At 45.8% G+C, this 20,100-nt stretch overlaps 1 protein-coding gene across 2 annotated transcripts in view; it reads left to right on the forward strand.

The window, feature by feature from the left end:
* The window catches only part of PNPLA1 (patatin like domain 1, omega-hydroxyceramide transacylase), a 64,510-nt gene that overhangs the window by 21,087 nt on the left and 23,323 nt on the right, over positions 1-20,100 (forward strand). The window contains exon 1 of one of the 2 annotated variants that reach the window (XM_010949010.3): positions 4,809-5,414. The exons of the other annotated variant lie outside the window; for it this stretch is intronic. Within the exon in view, the coding sequence (XP_010947312.3) occupies positions 5,210-5,414 (205 nt within the window). The 5' untranslated portion in view covers positions 4,809-5,209. Of the gene's footprint in view, positions 1-4,808; positions 5,415-20,100 lie in introns of those variants that run through there. 2 annotated transcript variants of the gene reach the window in all.

A 20,100-nucleotide genomic window follows, 5' to 3' on the forward strand; every position in this document is an offset into this window, starting at 1 on the left:
AAGGCAAGTGCTATTTCAGAGCACTGTTCAATTAGTTTGCAGAACCCCACTTGTTTTTCAGGAGGAATAAGGAAGAATATTCTATTCTATTCTAAATATTTTTAGAATATTCTAAAAAATATTCTGTTTATTCTAGCAAAAGTAATAGTTGGTAAACATTTCTGAAAGGTATAATGAATTTTTTCTGAAATTTTCAGATTAAAATTTTCATAATTTTCATGAATCAGAATTATTTCAACTATAATAACAAACTGTCTATACCATAAAGTATTTCTTTTGTTTTTACTAAAAGCAAAGGGCATGTTTTTAATTTGTTCTTCTCAAGATAATATTTCTACATCTTACTGGAAATATTTAATAGTCCTTGTATCAGTCATGAGGTTTTTAGCAACAAATATCAAATGCACAGTGTCTTCAACAATAAAGGCATTCAATTATCTGATATGACAGGAAGTGTACAAATGGTTTGGGGGTTGGTGCAGTCACTCAACAATCTCCTCAAGGACCCAGTCTCTTTCTTTCTCTTCTGCTATCCTCAGAGAAGCCTCCAAATCAGCCCTTAATAATCCCCACCTTCTGGTCACGCAGACCAACCCTGGTAAATGTGGGAGGGGTGTGAACATGGCAGAAGGGATGCTATCGTTTCTGAGAGTGTTATAAAAAGACTATGGCTTCCATTTGAGGTTCACACTCTTTATCTCTCTTACTGTCTCTCACTCCCTTGCATCTCTCATTCTGGGAAAAGCAAGCTAGCATCTTGTGAGCAGCCCAGTGGGGAGGCCCATGTGTTGAGGCACTGAAGCTTTCTATCAATAGCCAGCTGAGTACTGATGCCTACTAACAACCATGAGAGTGTGTTTGGAAGTGGATTCTTCCACCCCAGTGACCCTTGAGATGATTGCAACCCTGGCTATCAGCTTGACTGCAACCTCATGAGAAACCTGAGCCTGAACTGCCCCCACCACCCCCACAGCTAATCCATTTCTGGGTTCCTAATCCTCAGAAATTGTGTAACATCATAAAGATTTGTTATTTGAAGGAATTAAGTTTTGAGGTAATTTTTCACACAGCCATAGGTAACACACTCAGTGTGTCTGCCATGTTTCCCCATTGGGTACAAGATGGCTGCCATAGCTCCATCCTCCATGTTCTCCTAGGACAACATCTCCAGCAGGAAGAAAGGGGGATGGGGCGAAAGGCGCTCTCCTTATGTACCTTCTCTTTTTATCAAGGAGGTAAATCTTTGTTGGGAGTCACCCAACAGATTCCCTCTTATTTCTCATGGCCAGAACTGGATCTCATGATGGCTTCTAGCTGCTGGGGAGGCTGGGAAACCAAGTATCTTGCTTTTCATTTGCTTTTATAGGGAAGTGGGCAAGGAACAAGTGGGCTGGGAATGGCTGCTGTGTAGTAACAATGGCATCTCCCAGCTCATCCCCCAGTTTCAGTTTGTCTGGTTGTTCTCAGCTGGCATCATTTAACTTGTTCCTTCATACTCCACATATGTATGTACGTGGAAGTAACTGGAAGTTAGGCCTCCATTAGATTCAGGTTAAATGTTACTGGCACGATTATTCACGGTCAATGCCATGACCTTCATACTCTCTCACATGAAGGAACAACCAGGTTCCTCCCTAAATAAACATTTTACAAGATTTAAGTAGAGGGTGCTGCACTGTTGATGAAAAGCTAACCTGGAACCTCATGCCGTCTTTCTTCCAGAGCTGTGTCATGGGTGGTTTCACATATCTTATGTTTATGGAAAATCTAGATTCTTCTATATATTTCTTTTGGGTTGTCTTGTTGGAATTATGTGTGATAAGCAGTCTCAGTTTCTTGCATGCGATTTCCTCAGGGGCCGATGAGTCATGTGCATAGTATTAACGTGGTGTAAAACACCTGAGAGAAGTATGAGTGGACTTTAAAAATCAAACACAAAAATGTTGGGATGTGATCCTTTCTTGTTGGTGTCCACATGTAGTTCATAGGACTTTGAGTATAATGTCAGGAACAAAGGGAAATGAGACGAACCGTCTCAGTCATTTAACACCGAGGCACAGGATGGGTGAGCCGCGGCCCACCAGCCTCGTCAGATGCACAGAGCACTCTGCCAGGATCAGCACCTGGAACACAGTAACAGTTCCGATGGAGCCTTTTCATGCCCAGTCATGAATTTCCAGTTTGCTTGTTTGCGCAGAGGCTGTGCTGTTCCTGCTCTGGTCTCCACTGTCCCCATGGAACTAAAGACTATCTTACTTCCATGAGGACCGTTGCCTAATCCAACAGCCAGGCCTGAGGAGCGTGGCGCCAGGGGCTGAGTCAGGACAAGGGGCTGTCTTTGAAAGGGTGGTGAGCGGTGGGCCCTCAGCCTTCTCCAGCCCCCACAGTTCATGTAGAACAGGTGGCCTTGCTTCCTGTTTCACTGGGAAAAGCAAGATGACCAAGAAGGAGAATGCTACTCCAGGGTTGTCTTCCTTCAACGGGACCCTGTGCCCACCTCCAGCTGCTTACCCTTCTCTGCTTCTCAATGGCAGGGGTCTCTGCCTGCCTCTCTGGAGCCTCCCCTGCCCTTCCTCCAAAGCTCCAGTGTCCTTCTGTCATCCCAGACATGTCTTAGATTAACCTCATCCTCCACCCAGTTTCCCTAGTTCTGTCCCAGTTTTCCCAAGACTGCCAAGGCAGCCCCACCTCTCCCAACACCCAGACTAAAAGTGAGGTGTCAGCTATGACTCGTCCTGCCCATCCAACCAGTTCCTCGGTCCTGAGAGTCTCTGAGGCAATGGCTTCATTAACTTATCTTTCTTCGGCCGCCGCCCTGCCCTGGCCGCCAACATCCCTAGGAGGATGCAGTGCTATCCTCCTTCCTCATCCTCCAGCTTGTCTCATTGCCCTTCCAAGGTCCTGCATGTTGCAAATGGATCACACCTTCCTCTGCTGATCCCACCTTTTGTTTTTTTTTTTTGACCCCACCTTTCTATTCCACCTTATCTCCCAGGTCCACCTGTTCCAGAAGCGTAGGCCCTTACTACCCTTTGATAATAATAGACATACCAAGTGTCAGACATAATTACAGCCATGTCTGAAATTTTATAGTTACCGTCCAGCATAAGCATCATTGTCCCTTTTATAGCTGAGGAAAACTGAGGCCCAGAGAGGTTACACATGTCACACTGCCTATAAATAGCAGAGCTGGGATTCAGCTTGTGTTTGCCTGATCCAAAGCCCTTCATCCTGTGTAACTGCCCACCATCATGCCCATTTCCTCTCTGTAAAGAGCTCATGCTGTTCCCTGCCAATACCCTTCCTCTTCCTTGCAGCTTCTTCAAACCCCTCAACCCACGGCTCTGTCACATAGCTTCTCTGATGGTTCCAGCCGACGCTGCTCACCCTCACCTCTTAACTATTCTGGTAGGAATCTCAGTCCTGCACAATTTGGTACTAGATTATAGACTGCCTTAGTATGGTTCTCTGGCTATTTCCCAAGAAGCGTAGGTGTCTGAGTTAGGGGATGGTGTTTCCATTCCCTCCCTTTTCCCAGGGCCCCCAGTACAGAGCTGGACAGGCCAACTGGATTTCCCAGGAAGGAGGCAGTGTCTCCATGTTCCAAAAGCTGATTGGACCCCACCCAGCCACACCCTACTCTTTACCCTAGCTGGTTGGTTGCATCACAGCTCTGTGTGCATACGTGCATGCGCACATTTTCTCTGTTGCAGACACATTTAGTCAAAAGTTCCCTTCCCAAACAGAGACGATTATATACTTGGAACTACCTACCCAAGACAGAAAAACCCCTGCTGACCGAACACTGGGTGCTGCCCCTAATGTGAAATTCCAATACAGACCGGTGAAGCCAACAGAGTTCGGGGGAGCTTTCCGGGGCGGGTTGAGCATGGCTGTCACATCTTAACAGAGTATGGAGCTGCACTGGGCATTGGACAGGGGGCTCAGTATCTCGATTCCAATTCTGATCCTGACTCTGATCCGTGGTGGGGGGAGATGGAGAAGGGAGAGACATGGTCTTGTCACTTTGTTGCTTTGTGACATCCTCAGGCAGTGAAATTTGAGGACTGTGAGGAAGACCCTCTATGCCAGGGCCACATTGCACCACACCAGAGGGGCATGACCAGTGCCTCCTGGAGCTAACCCTGGTCGCCTCCCACCCACTGCCGCCTCACTTACCCTTTGAGCTCCAAATCTTCTCTGTCTTGACCCAGATGCCCCCATACTTGGTGTCCCAAGCTGTTCATCCTTGGGATTAAATATTGGCATCTCAGATTTCTCCTTTCAAAGTGAGAAGAACATCACACAGTATGAAGCCCCAAACACTTAGAATGATAGAGATTTCAGACTGATTTCTTCTGGGACACTTAGGAGACAGTATAAAGATTTGTGGCTTGGAGAGAAGGTACTGACTAAGAGTTAGGCAGGGAGAAAGGGTGAGAGATGGAGAGGTGGTGGTGGGTGGGGCCCCTGAAGCCAAACCGCTCTTCCTTTATAATTTTGGTGGTGGCTGGTCTTAACATGTGAATAAACAAACAAGTGAATAAGCAAAGGGCCACTTATGTAAGAAAAACAAATTAAAAATGATTGTGTAACACATCACGCATACCACACAGAGCCTGTCGGAGCCCAGGGACGGGTATCACTGTGGGGGTCACGGGTGGTGTGAGCATGTTTTCCTCAAAAACCAGAGCCAATGTGGCAGCCCTGCCCCTTTGGGAAGAGCACAGCATCTTCCTGGAGGGAGGCCAGCATTTAATTCCTTTACTGCTGCAGTGTGTCAGGGAGGGAGGCACCTCCAATAACCATCAGTGGAGGTTTTGCAACCTGATGAGTGAATTCTTGGGGCTGAGGGCTGAGGCCTCCTCCTTGGGCCTGACCCTGCGTGGTGGCAGCCAGCACTCCTGGGGGTACCAAGCATGGGCAGACGGGGGTGACTGCAGGTCAAGATGCTGCTCACATGTCTGGGGCTCTTCTACACTGCGTCCTGGGCCTGAGGCCTTTACCAGCCTTTGGGGCTGCCTCCTGACAGAGCTCAACAGGTCCAGGCAGCTGCTGCCTGCGCCACCTGTGGGTGTGCCAGCCACCTGGGGAGAGGCAGCCCATTCCAGGCTCCCAGCTGGCAGGGAAGCTTGGCAGCAAGTTCTGACAGGAGGGCGGCCAGCACTGAAGGGTTCCTCCTCACCACTGGAGGCCCCAGGCTGGGGAGATGGAAGAACAGGTGTTCAAGGGCGACCCAGACACCCCTCATTCCATCTCCTTCTCGGGAAGTGGATTCCTCTCCATCTACCAGGCCGGGGCAGTGGACGCCTTTCGGGACCTGGCCCCCAGGATGCTGGAAACGTCCCATCGCTTTGCCGGGACGTCGGCAGGTGCGGTGATTGCTGCCCTCGTTATCTGCGGGATTGAAATGGGTAAGGTCTTTGTTCTGAGTTCCCTGGGGAGCCTGTGGAGCGTTTCCACAAATTGGAGCCTGAGGATGGCTTGGGGATGCTTCGGGGAACAAAGCCAGGCCTTCTGGGTGGCAGGAAAGGAAGAAGTGGGTCGAGTGGACAGCATTTGAGGTTGGGGTCTGCCCAGTTTCAGTCTCTGACCCACTGGGTGAGCTTGGAACTGCCTGTCCCTCTCCCTCAACACTCTTACTCGTGATGCCCTGTCTCCCAGGGCCTGGGAGAGGGAAAGGTAGCATCTCTCTCAGACATCCTGGGCTTTGAAGTTACACCATGTCACAGTCATACATTGAGGTGAAGAGCTTCTCCTGCCTGGCCTCCTTTAAAATGCAATATCCTTGGGAAGGAGAGCTTCGCATCTTCATCATCTTGGTGGGGATGGACCCGTCAGACCAGCTTCCAGGTGGCTGGAGGTGAAAGCCCTGGAGCTGGGGGGTGGAGGGAGGAGGGAAGCTGGGAAGAAACGCGGGAGACGTCACTTCACCTCCTGCCTGCTAGTCTAGGGGCCCCAGTGAGAAGGATGGGGCCACACACCCAGAGGCAGAAGTGCCATCTGTGCCAGAGTGGCAGACACGTTCTGAGCCCCACAGAGCAGGCCTAGACCTGGTCCGAGAGCAGCCCGACATCCACAGGGGCTGCCTCAGGGTCGGGGCTTGGGGGCATTTATTCATTTACTGCACTACCACTCTGCACCAGCCTCTGTTCCAGGCACTGGGGACGGAGTTCCTGCCCTGCCGGAGGAGGAATTCTAGAGAGAAGAGACACGTAATAAACACTCAAACCGGTAGTCTTATAATGTCACATCAGGAAATGGTTAGATCTTGATGAGTAAAATTAAAGCAGGAAAGGGTCAGAGAATAAAGTGGGGACTATTTTAGTAAAGGTGGTCAGGGAGGCCCTTTTGGAGGAGGCGACTTTCAAGCAGAGGCCCAAGTAAAGTGAGAGAACCAGCCATTTGAAGATGGAAGAGGAAAGACTATTCTAAGTGGAGGACCAGCCAGGGAGCCACTGGGACTGGGGAGTGGTAGGTGAGGAGGAGGGAGGTTGGGGATAAGGCTGGAGGGGCAGGCAGGGACCAGGTCACATGGGGCCTTGTAGCCAGAGTAGCAAGCTCTGATTTCACTCTGGGAAAGTGGGGAGCACAGGCCACTGGGAGGGAGGCAATGCGCAGAGCACCCGCTCCACAGGACTGGATCCCAACTCTGCAACTTATCGATGTGAACCTGGGGCAGATTACTGAATGCTCTGTGCCTGTTTCTGCATCTGTCCAGTGGAGATTGTACTAGTGCCTAATTCCCAGGGTTGTTAAAGGATTAACAGAGCAAGTGAATATATTGCTTATCACAGTGCCTGGCACATGGCAAGTGCTTAGTACCTGTCAACTACCTGGTTTGGGTTTTTAAGGAACCCCGGCCGCTGGGCGGAGTGATGGAGGGGGCAAGGTAGAAACAAGACCAGGAGGATACTACTGTACATCGAGGTGAAGGATGAGTGTGGTGGGAGGCTGGGCTGTGAGGGTGGTGAGAATCGGTTGGATTCAGGCTATACTTTGAAGGTAGGGCCAGTGAGACTTGCTGAAGGGCCAGCTGCAGTGTGTGAGGCAGGGTGTGAGCAGGGCCCCTTTCTGCCTGAGGATCTGAGCTGGGTGAGAATTTCTCTTTGTTTTAAAGAATAATTGTAATGCCCATTCACTGAGTACCTCTTAATATGCAAGATATTTTTTCTTTCTGCTAATTCACAAGTAATACATTTTTTCTCACTTTGCAGAATTGTAACAGTGCAAAAGTATTTTGAGTTTTTTAAAAAGCCTCCACTCATCTCCTCCTTGTCCCCAATCCCACTTTCCCTCCTATAGCCAGTGGAAGGGCTCTGCTTGGATCCTTCTAGATCTTTTTTATGCCTAAAATCCTCTATGAAATGTAGCAGTTAATGCTTCAGTCACACAATGGACCCTAGGACAGACCTTCAGAAAGGGGCTGTTCCATTACTCCTACCCTCCTCATGTCTTTATTTCAACTTCGTAAAATACACCATCTGAGAGGGTCAATGGTATCTTCATCCTCAGGCACCCAGGGACTATTCAGAATTAATTTACTTCAATCCATTCAATAAATAGTGCCAAAACCTGACTTGGCCAGGCTGTGATGGGCATGTGGACAGCAGGGGAGAGGAACTCAGACCCATGAGAAGGACAGCTGACGGTGGTGTAGCCAAGGGCTGTCCATATGGGGGACCAAGTACGTGTGACTGGGAGGGAAAGGAGAGATGTGTGTGGGACTTGCTCTTTTCACAGCATGTTTATGAGATTGATCCATGTCACACTAGTTACTTCATTTATTTTAACTGTCATACAATTTACTATTAACTATCACTTCCTTTATATCAGCCTCTGTTATAAGTTTTTGGTGTATTAGCTCATTCAGTCCTTACAACAACCCTCTGAGGTGAAAACTATTATTATCTTCATTTTGCAGAGGAGGAAACTGAGTCACAGAGAGCTTAAAAACTTGCCTAAGGTCATACAAACAGTACTGGGTAACATTGGTGTTTTGAGCCTGGTCTGGCCTTTAAACCACTCTGCTTCTTGACCAAGCAGTGTCAGGGGGTGTGGATCCTGGTTGTACAGATCAGGGGAGCCTCTCTGAGCAGGTGGGATTTGCACACAGACCTGAAGGAGGTGAGTGAGTGAGCCACAAGACTATCTGTGGAAGAGCATTCAACAAAGAGGGACACGTGACTTGTATAAATCCTGCCATCAGTTAGAAGCAGAACAAGAACCAGCACTTGGTCTCCTGACTTTCTTCAACCCTCTACGTCTTTTACCTCTTCCAGTGTTTATTCCATTAAGACTGTATCATAGTTCACTTAGCCATTCTGTTGATGGACACGGCCAGGTGTTGCTGTCATACACAACACCTCAATGATCATCCTTGTTTGTATCTCCCCGGCCCACCCGGACTGTTTCCCTAGGGTACACATCACATTAACTTTACCAGACTTATTTAAATTAGTCTCCAAAGTGATTGCACCAATTTAACCACTAGCAGCATATACAAGTTCTAATTTCCCCACAATGTCATCAACCCTTGGTACTATCAGACTGCAGAGTTTTAAGTCAATCTGATTAATGTGGAATTATATCTCATTTTATTTTACTTATTTAATCCACACATCCTGATAACTAGTGATGTTAATTAAGCATCTCTATGTATTTATCCACCACATGTTTTTCTTCTTCTGTAGCTTACCTGCTCATGGCCATTTCCTGTTTTTTCTACCATTATCTTTTTCACTTCAACATGTACATGTTCTTTATATAGTCTGTATGTCATTTGTCAGTTATAGACATTGCAGCTATCTTATCCTATTCCACGGCTTGTCTTTGTGTTTGATGATGTCTCTTGTCATTCAGAAGATTTCACTTTTAATGCAGTCAAAGGTATCAATCTTTTCCTCTTACAGTTTGTTTCTTTTAAATATCGTTACTTTGTTACAATGACATCTATGTTTTCCTTCAAAAGTTTTAAAGTTTTGCTCTTTCATATTTAGATTAATCTATCTGGAATTTATTTTGTGACTAGTATGTGGTAGAAACTGAAATTTTTAATTGTGAGAACCAATTACCCCACCATTTTCAGGCAGCCCTTTTCACGCTTGTTTGAAATGCCGCCTCTGACTTACTCAAGTTCCTGGGTTCCCAAAAATCTGTTCCTGGAGTCTCTCTTCTCTTCCATTGGTGAATTTGTCTATTTCTGCACCAGATCACACTGTTTTCATCACTATAGGCTTATTAATAAGGCTACTTACATCATACTTGGCAGTCCCTCCCCTCCTCTTTCAATTCCTTCTCCAAATATTGACTTGATCTCCTTTTTCCCCAAGTGAAAGCAGCTCTGTTGAGATTTTAATTGAAATTATATCTTCCCATTTATAAAGTAGTCTGTCTCTCTATTTCTTCTGGGCTTTCTTGTCCTTCAGTCTTTTATTAGATTTATTAGTTTTTGTTGCTACAGGGAACGAGATCTTTTATCTATGACATTTTCTAACCTAATTGATTATTGCTGATAGATAAAGGAATGTTGATGGTTTTTGCTTATTGATTTTGTTTTGAACAACCTTGTGAACATTCTTAATAGTTCTAAAAATTTCTTGGTAGAATACCTCATACTTTATATGTAAACAATCACATTATCTGCATATAACCGGAGGCTTGTCTTTTTTTTTTTTTTTTTTTTTTAATTCTTCAACACGTGGTCCCCAGGCCTCTTTCCCACAGGCCATGCTCCCTCCTCTTGTTCCCAGCCTGGGCTTTTGTGTCCTGAGATTGTTTTGTTCTGTGGAAGCTGAGGCAGCAGCAGGTCTACCTTCTGGCGATGTGTGCCTAGTTCTTGTGATAGGGCCATTTTGAGGGTACATGAAAATGTTTGTAAAAACACTTAACACGGTGCCTGGTTTTCATTAGGAAAATGGAATTCATTTATTTGTTCATTCATTTATTCACCTGGGAAGAGCTGGTCTCCCTGACAACCAGTAAAGGGGATTCAGGATTTCCAGTCTGGGACTGGGAACTTGTCTCAAAGCTGTATTTGCATAATTTTGAGAAATAAAATTTTTTTTCTTATTGTAGTATGGGGTTTTGGTGGACTTAAAACCCCATCCCCACTTAAGCTACTACTTGGCACCTTCCCCTTATAAAAGCTTCATGGCAAGCCATTCATTCATTCATTCATTCATGCAGTAAGTGTTTATGGAGCATATACTGGGCCCTGCAGAGGATACAGAGATATGAGACTCCACCCTTGCCCTCAAGGAGCTTACAGTCTACTCAAACTAAAAATTAGGCGCCAAATAGTTATAATACAAAAAAGTTCCAACTGAATGTAAGAAAATTAAAAGGCAGAGAATGCAGAGAGAGGGACCAAACAGCTCCCTTCATGTAAGGCCTCATGGAAGTGGCATTTGAGCTAGCGCTTAAAAGTTTGGTAGAAGTTTGACAGCTAGAGACAGGTTGGGCAGGAGATTGGGCAGGGGCTTGGGCTTCTAGCTAGGATGCTGGATGACAACACGATGAAGTCACACGGTAGGGAAGAAATGTGATGCTTCCTAGGAGTGGTGAAGAGTGCAATTTGCCTGGTGTCGGGTTGATGTGAGTTTCTGAGAGGCAGCTTTTGGCGCCACAAGAGTTGTCTGAGATGGGAAAGGGCTGTTCCAGAAGAGGGACAGCCCCTGCCTGCCCTCAGAGAGGCTGACGCAGAGGCTGGAAGGCACCTGCCTGGTTGCTACTCCGGCAGGTCCCCTTCATTCAGCACCGTGACTGACAGGACCTGTCAGTCTGAGGTCTCCAGTCTCCCGGACTGAAACCTACAGTGAGAAGTATTTTTTACATTGTGACCTAGTGTGAACATAAATCTAAAAGAGGTTTCATGATAGAATATTTGGCGTACTCTATGCTATAATTTTGTTTATACTTTCTACTAGTCATTAAAAACTTCATTTAATCAATGGTTCTCAATCTTGCCTGCACGTTCAAATCACCTGGGGAGCTTTTAAAACATCCACTGCCCAGGCTTCTCCCCAAAACGAATTAAACCAGGATTTCTGGGGGTAGAACTCAGCACCAGTGTTTATTCAACTCCCAGGTGATTCCAATGTGCAGCCACGTTGAGCCCCAGTGCACTTTGCAAAACTAAAATGTACTATCTCCCGAAGATTCTAGCACTGCATGACCAGGTAGTGGAAATGGGTCCGGCATTTCATATGGGAACTTGTGAAATGCCCGTCACAGTCTTGGAATTATGAAAATTCTGTATCTAGTTATAAGTGAGGAATGACTTTTTCCAGGATAGAGAGAAAGAGTTTTACCACGGTGGCTTTAGGCTGAACTAGATTCTGTGAATTCTCCTGGCTAGGCCATCAATGAGGAAGACTGACCTTGGTTAAGGCGCTGGTCCATCTCTTTCCCTTAGCCCAAGCCCCCATCCAGTCTGCTTTTCTGGTTAGTCTCCCAGCACAGATCTCAGTGCTGGGCAGGTACCAGCTTCAGTGGCTGTTCCCCTGCGGGGTGAGGCAAGGAACAGGGGACTCAGCTGACTTTTAACTGAGCTCATCAGGTGACTTTGTTCTGTCCTCTAAAATCAATTATTCCCGATACCTCTCGGGCTACCTTTCCAACACCTAACCCACCAAACACCTAAACCACTAAGTAAATGTTAGGAGGGTGGGGCTGAGGATTAGGACTGAGACTGAGAGCTCTTCTCTTCAAGTTCACAGTAGTCTCAGGGTGTGTCATACCTCTGTGCCCTTGCTTGAGCCATTCCCCTCCAGGGATGCCGGCCCCCTCCTCTCTCCCTGTGTTGCATCTCCCCATCCTCCAAGGCCTACTGCAGACGTATGTCACCTCCCCTGGGAGTCTTTCCTGATTCCTGTCAGGCACTAAATCCTTGGTGCTTCCACAGCCCACTCTAGGATAGCACTTGTCTCAGAGACTGGAATCCCCCTGGGAAAGAGCACTTGCCTAGGAAGCAGGCTCTCTGAGTTCTGAGAACAAAAGTATCTACAGTCAGATTGTGACCTTAGCTTGCCACACATTATTTTCGCATGGCCTTTCAGAGTGGAGTTTGGTAAGCAGAGAGGCAGGGTTCAAACCAAAGCTGGTCTGACCCCAAAATCCAAATTCTGTCTGCCCACCCTTCCCTCTGGCCCCAGGAATCCACTCAGCAGTGAGTGTCCTTGGACCACCCTGAGCCTCAGCTCAGCTACTGAGCAATGGGAGGGAATAATGCCTGCCAAGCCCTCCCCACTGCCGGTTTTGGAATAAGCAGTGGTTGCTGTGAAGGAGCCTTGCAAACTTGGATTGATAGTGCAGTTGCATTGGTCTGGGTAGCAGAGGCTTCAACATAACACAACAGCATTGCTCCCTCGTGTGGCCTTGGCATTCCAGCCCCCCAAGGCTGGTGCGGTGGCTCCACAGAGTTAGGACCCAGGTCCCTTCCATTGTGTTGCTCACAGTCCAAGAGGGGTCCCCGCCATGTCCTCATTCCAGCTAGTTGGAAAGGGAAAAGGGGGGCACAGTTAATCCTTTTAAGGGCAAACCTTGAAGGTGACACACACATCATGTGGCGTTACATCCCATGGATCAGAACTTGATTACATGGCCACACCTGTCTACAAGAGAGCCTGGCAAATGTAGACTTCATTCTGGGAGGCCATGTGTCCAGATAAAAATTGGAGGTTCAATTACTAAGGAAGAAGGGGAGAATGGATATTAGGGACAACTAGTAGTCTTTGCCACAATAGCTATATTTGGAGATGTGATGATGAACCATCAGCAGGCAGCCCTCCTGGCAGCTGGGGTGTGAGTGCCCCAGTCCTGCTAGGGGGCCTGAGCAGTACACCACAGCATCCACTGTGTCCCCTACCTAGAATGACCTTCTGTCTTTCCAGAGATAACACTTCTTCCCAACACACCCTCCCATTTTACCTCAGTGCATCTCTTTCCATGATTTCTAGTTTGCCCATAGAATCTGTCCATCTGTTCTAGCCCTTGACAGTATCCTGTCTTAATTGTTTCAGATAGTGTGCCTCATTTCATCAGCTAGACTGGTTGAGCAATCTGAGATCTTATTGGTCCCATGGCTCCCACCAAGAACTGCTTCATAGACTCCTGACAGTTGCTAGCCATTGGCGAGCGTGATACTGAATGTTTCTTTGTGGTTTCTATTCTGACTTTAAGATAATTTTCTGCAGTTATGGATATGATTTATAATACTAGAATGTCCTAGAAGGAAGGTCAGCGAGTCCAAATCCTTCATTTTATGGATGATTGTATTTAGACTTTGAAAGAGGGAGTGACTGGCTAGAAGTGGACCTCACTTAGGCCAGTGATTTTCAAACCGTGTTCTGAGGAACCCCAGAGTTCTGTGGGGCTGAGGGGAGGCAGGGAAGTGGGGAGCAGGCAGAGGGCATACTGAAGGCCTGGGGCCTTCCTCAGCTTCAGCAAGTACAGCCCTGCTATTGTCCATTCTTTCTAAAATTTCACATAAGTATTACAATGATTTTTTTTAAAGTTTGAAAGCCACTGTTTGAGTCAAATTCACTTAATGTGCAGACAGAGAAGTTGAGGAACAGATTCTGGCTGAATCACAGTGATAAAATAGACCACTCATCCATCCATCCATTCTAGGTCCTAGGGATCCAGCAGCAAACAAAACAGCTGTCTGCCCTCATGAAACTGACATTCTCTTGGTAAAATCAAGCCATAATAACCAAACATACAGAAAACACCAGCATGCATGCTTCAAGGAGAAAATAAAGTAGGTGAAGGGTGTGGTGAATGAACACAGGGTGAAGTTTCAGGTGGCCTGGGCAGGGGAGGCCTCTCTGAGGTGGAAGGAAGGGAGGGAGAGCCACGTGCTCTGAGAGAAGAGTGTTTCAGGCTGTGAGATCAGCAGATGCAACAGCCCTGCGCTCAGAAGTGCTTGCATTTTTAGAAAGGAAAGCAAGCTGTCTTTCTGACAGGAAATGGGCTCCAAAAGGACTTTTCAAAGCACATGAGAGGGCTGAGGAGCAGTGGGGTACCCCACCCCACAAATGTGGACACAGCAGGACCCAACACGACTCCTCCTATGGAGACAGGGTGCTATAGATGTTTTGGTCTGCCTCCCATGCCTGGCCCAGAGCTGCCCTGGGCAGCTCCTGCCACCCCTCCTGGGGCCCTGGAGCCCAGTGTGGCTGAAGTTACTGTCATTGGCAGGTGGCTCAGGTGTATGCTGGGCAGTGAGAACCTTGGCTCTAGTGACTACTTTTCTCAGCCACCCCTGTGCCTATCTTTGTCACTCAGTGAGGAAAAAGACATTCCAGGGTTATGGAGAATGTAGCTCCCAGGAAGGAGGAGTACTGGGCTGGTGTTCCAACTCTGCCACTAATCACTGTAGGTCCTTGGCTCACCAGTGACCTGCCTCACCCTCAGTTTTCCCATCTGTAACCTGGCGGTGGGGACATGTCCCTTGGACAGTATGGTGAGGGACAAAAGAATTCATGGATGTGCCTGGCACTGTGCCTGCCAAATATTCATCACAAAATAAGTTTTTGATGAATGAATGTTGAATAAATGGATGAACAAGTAAAAGAAGATTATCTTGAAATGGAAAAGCATAGGTAACACAGCTTTTTAAAAATTTAACCAAAGAATGTTCTAGAGAAGTTATTAAGCTTATTAAAACAGATTACTGGACTCCAACCTGGTCTGATTAATATTTTTAATATTATTAAATATTTAATTATGAGCTCATCTGCCCAAGAACTTGGCTAATTATTTTTTATTGAAGTGTAGTCGATTTACAAAGTTAGTTTCAGGTGTACAGCAAAGTGATTCAGTTATACATATGTACATACATATATACATTTTCAGTTTCTTTTACATTACAGCTCATTACAAGAAATTGAATATAGCTCACTGTGCTATACAGTAGGTCCTTGTTGTTTATCTACTTTATATATAGTAATGTGTATCTGTTAATCCCAAACTCTGAGTCTATCCCTCTCCCTGCCTTCCCCCCACAGTTTGTTTTCTGTAAGGACTTATTTTTCCTATGGGAATTCTGTGTGGCCTGGCAGTGGAAGGACTGTCTGAGCTAATTTGCCTTGGCCCTGGTCAGGATTATCAGCAACTCAGGACAAATTTTCATGGTAATTACCCTGCAGGTTTTGTCAATTCAAGCTCTAAACCACAGGTAATACAGATTTAGGACTTTGTATTTTTATGAGAAACTGGGTTATTCAACCAGAGCCCTGGGCAGAGACAAGCCATTGGCATGTTTCATTGGCCCAGCAGCTGTTGGCTTTTAGTAGGGTCTCAGTTCATCTGCCCCTCACAGCCCTGAACTGCAGCCCCTGTCCCTGCCAGTTTCTGGTCTGGTAACCATATCATCAGCTTTCTTTCTCATGGCACTCACGGGCTTTCAGTTCCTTCTTCATTTCTTCTTTCTTTCTTGTGAAGTCAACCACGTCTCATGATTTTATTTTATATCAGACTCTTCGCTGTGGTTGCTTTTCTTGTTGTGGTTGCTGATGATGATGTCCCTAAAGCTGGAGAGGTTCCTTTCTAGCTCAGCACTCTCATTACTGGAGCTGGAAGTCTCTCCAAAGTTCTTTAAGACATGGATGAGAACCGCCAGTTTTTCCTGTTGCAGGTGTGTGTGTGTGTGTGTGTGTGTTTGTGTGTGTGTGTGTTGCCCAGATATAACCTGAAGTTCAGCCCTAGCTGCTGGGTGCGCTTTCAGAATTAAAATGTCTTCATCAAAAACCATTCCTGGAGTTATTTTTCTGCCTGAGATGGCAACATTTTCTGTAAAATAAACTCTGTTCTGATTCACATTGTAGTGTCACACTAATATTATTTATCAAGCACTTGGAATGTGCCAGGTCCTGTGCTCAAAGTTTTGTGTGAATCATTTGCTTTCATCTTCTCGCAGCCCTATGAAGTAGATGCTATATTTATACCCATTTTACAAAGTGGGAAACAGGTGTTCAGAGAGATTAGATAACACAATGAGTTCAGACTGCAATCTCTCTTAACTTCTATATTTCTATATCTTCTCTAATCATGATTTCAGAAGTTGCTTTGCAAGCAGCACCCCAGCTTTCCTACCCAATTCCATGGGCCAGGCAGTCATTTGCACATTGGTTAAGAAAATGAGATCAAATGATATGATGTATGTGAAGAAAACTTTCTATAAAATGCTATAGAAATGATGTCACTGTGTAGTGGTGGGGATCACTCCCACTACCACGTTCAAATCAGTATCTTTCAATTCACTCAAAGTAACTTGTGTTTTACATGTTCAACTTCTCCAACCAAATGGATAAAGATTTTCCCCAAATAATCCTTCGGACTCTTAAGTAGAAGAGAATTGAATAGAAAATCAGATAAAACTCTGAATGTGCTGGTCACTTAGTGGAACATCTAACTATTTGGAGAGCAACTCATGCAGGTGAACCACATTGATTCATTCCCCGCAAAATCCACAGGCATTAACTGAGTCCCTGCTGAGTGGCAGACACTGTGTGTTTAATAGTCTTGGTCAATCTGTATTTTTTTACTTTAACAATAGAAGGCTTGTTATTCTGGAATACTGATAGATTTACAGAAATGTTGCTGAGATAGTTCTGTACATCCTTCCTCCAGTTTCCCCTACCGTTACCATCTTACATAACCACAGTACATTCACCCACCCTCAGACATTACCATCGGTATGTTACTATTAACTATAGATTTCACCAGTTTTTCTACTGATATCATTCTTCTGTCCCAGGATCCAATCCAGGATCTCACACTACATTTGGTGGATCCATTTTTAAACCAGCTCACTTAGAGTGTATTAAAATAGTGTTGTTTTCTTTGCTTCACTTTGGGATCAAGTTCAGCAAAGATGGTTGAGCTCTGTTTTGGAGTCTACAGGGAAAAGAGGCAGACAAATGATAAACAAATCTCCAGGCTGGTTTGACTTTCATTTAAATTAGCAGTTGACCCATCAATCCTGAGGGTAACCCAACTCTGTCCTTCTGGGACTACCACATAAAGAAGAATCTCCTTTTCAGCCCCAGCTCAGGGTCTTGTGTCCATTGATGTGGAGGTAAGAGTTAGGACCAATCCTGACAGAGCAAACATACTCTCTGGTTTGCTCCCTCAAACCCCAAGTCTGGCTGAGTCACTGAAGAATTCCATCTTCCTGACCACCAGGTGGAGAGTCCCAACAGCTCAGTAGAGAAGATGCTCTTTGATCTCCTCCTTTAGTTCATCCATTTAATCATTCATTTTTTTTTACCATTCATTTTTTTAAAAAATTTTTTGAAGGAGGAGGTAATTAGGTTTATTTATTTTTAGAGGAGGTACTAGGGATTGAACCCAGGACCTTGTACATCCTAAGCATGCACCCTACCACTTGAGCTATACCCTCCCCCCCATTCATTACTAATTTATTCAGCAAACGTTTATTAAATCCCTACAGTGTGCCAGGTACTGAATCAAGTGCTGAGGTATAATAAGGAACAAAACAGAAATAGTCCCTGCTTATGGAACATGAAATAGTTCATTAATTCATTCTGGAATACCTACTACTAAGTGTTCAGTACTGAACTAGGCAATAATGGGGGAGGAGGGTGTTCTGGATACAAGTCCTGTCCTCAAGGACTACAGCTAGCCAGAGAGACAGGACAGACCACTTAAGACAGCCCGAAATAAATGGTGTGGGCAGTGAGGAGAGAGACCTAACACTGGGGGTGATCAGGGAAGGCTTTAAGGAGGAGGCCCAGATCTTAAGCTGGGCTTTAGGGTGAAGTTTTCATGGAAGGTTGAAAAAATAAATTCACATAATAATAAAATAAATTCACAAAATAAATAAAAGAAGAAAAGGATTGTGCACTTTGTGTTGACTGATGAGAGAAGAGACTGGCCTGGCTTGAGAAGGGGCTCTGGGTGTGGAGTATATGTACATACATTTGAAGATGGTGATTTGAATTCTGTTGCTCTAAAGAGAGTCTTCCTGTCTCCTAGGGACATCCGAACCCTTAGGCAATGTGCCTCAACTAAATCCTAGGAAGGCAGATCCCGAGAGCCTTTGTGGAACGCCCCTTCCAACCCCACCCCACTGGAGGCTCTGGAGATGGAGGCCATTCCCTGGTGGAGACAGTGAGCTGTGTTGGAAAGAACCCTGGCTTCGAGGTCCTCAGGACTTCGAGGCCTAGCTCTGCTGCTTTCTAGTGTGTGACCTTGGCCAGGTTACTGGTTGAGCCTCCATTTCTTCATCAGTAAAGAGGAGATAACAGAGTACCTCTGTCAAAGGAGTGTTGGGAAATTTAAATGAAACTACAAGGCCTCGGAGTCTGACACAGCATACCTGGCACCAAGGAGGCACTAAAGAGTGGTAACTAGTAATCAGCGGGGTGGGATGGAACTGTGTGGTTTCATGAGAACTTCAAGATTCATGTAACATGGCGAGAGACATAGGTAACAGACCCAACCAACTGAAGTCTTGGACAGTTGAGGCAGTGACTGCAGGGCCTACCACCAGTCAGTAGAAGTAAACTTTAATTATTGTGATTTTGAAAAAGAGAGGCATATGCATTCCTCTGCAGTGGTGCCCTAATTTGGGCAAATCCTGATTGAGGAGATGCTCTGAGATGGCCTTTTCTCTGTAGAGCAGAGGCTCACCTGGAGGTCCCCTGACTGCATCTCACACACACACACAAGCACAACAAAAACTAAACAAAACAACTCTTAAGACTAGAGGGTGACTAGTCAAAGTTCCTACCTTATCCCAGTGTCCCCTCAGTAGTGCCGAGTCTGTAGGGTAAAATGGGCCACAGCCTGGATGAGTGGCAGTATTGGTTTCTACCTTGGAACAGGATCCCAAACAAACTTCTGCATCCACCAAAGAAAACAGAGAAAAAAAAAGCACGGGCAATGGCCCTGAAAACATTGTGAGGTTCCAGAGAACTTTCTAGACACATTCTCTCTGCCTCTTTCATCTCAAGGTAATCAGATCCTTTAGTGGAAAGTTGTGGACACTGTGCCTGGTGGAGAGGCACACAGGGGCAGGGTGAGGCCCCAGGCCCTGGGGAAAGGCTCCACAGACACCTTGATAGGAATCCAGTGATGAAGCAGTGGGAGGCACTGCTGTTTCCATGGCAACCTGATATAAGATGATCTGAACCTTTTATGCCAGTTCTTTAGAAAGCTCTATGGTTAGAAAAAGGTCTACGTGGAATATTGTTATTATCCATAAAAAAGTATTGTTTTTTTGTTTTTGTTTTTTTAAGTGCTTATTGGGTCAGAGTTGTTTGTTTTTGGCTAAAGCCTATAATGCGTTCAGAAAAGAGCAGGATAATGTGTGTTTTCTCATGTATTCTCGTTCCAGTTTCTGCTAACATAGACTGTGTGACCTGGCGTATATCCATCCATTATTCGTTTTTCCATTCAGCCAGCAAGCTTGACATTCAGCCATATTTTTTGAGCTTTATCCTGGGTTGGATTTCGTACCTGTAAAATGAGAGAATTAGTCTGATTTAGTGTTTTTGACTAGGCTCCTAGATCCTTAGGAGTTTCAGGGCCATGCTTTCATGGCCTTCATTTCTAGAGTGGGCTGCAGCGATTGGTCAGGGCCTGAGAACTCACTTGCCTTCAACTCAGAACAGCCCTGTTTTCAGTTGTTTTATCTATTGGGTTTCCATTTGAGATTTATTTTGAACAAAGTCTCCTTGACTGAAAAATTGCTGCTCCAGAGGTTCTTTGTGAACCTTCCAGTGGCGACACTGCAGCTTCAAGCCAAAAAAAAAATTTTTTTCCATCCGTGCCCCTGCAGTGTGGGATATAGAAATAAAACGGTGAATAAATACCAAGGTCTCCCTCCACCCCACCCCCTGCTCCACTGCCCAGGGACTCGCTGTCTCTGAGGATAAACTTGGATTATAAGTGTGAAAATCTGCTTGCGTAAATGACTGTTGTTTAGATAATCTTAATTATTATTATAGTGGAGTCAGGCCGTCGAGATATGCCCACAGGGAAATACAGCTTATAATTCAGCCTACAATTAGGGACCAGGTAAAAGCAGTAGACTCCCAGGGACTCAGAGAATTGCAGGGCCTTCCTGGG

Source organism: Camelus bactrianus, chromosome 20, assembly GCF_048773025.1.
Source record: "Camelus bactrianus isolate YW-2024 breed Bactrian camel chromosome 20, ASM4877302v1, whole genome shotgun sequence".
Classification (NCBI taxonomy): Eukaryota; Metazoa; Chordata; class Mammalia; order Artiodactyla; family Camelidae; genus Camelus; species Camelus bactrianus.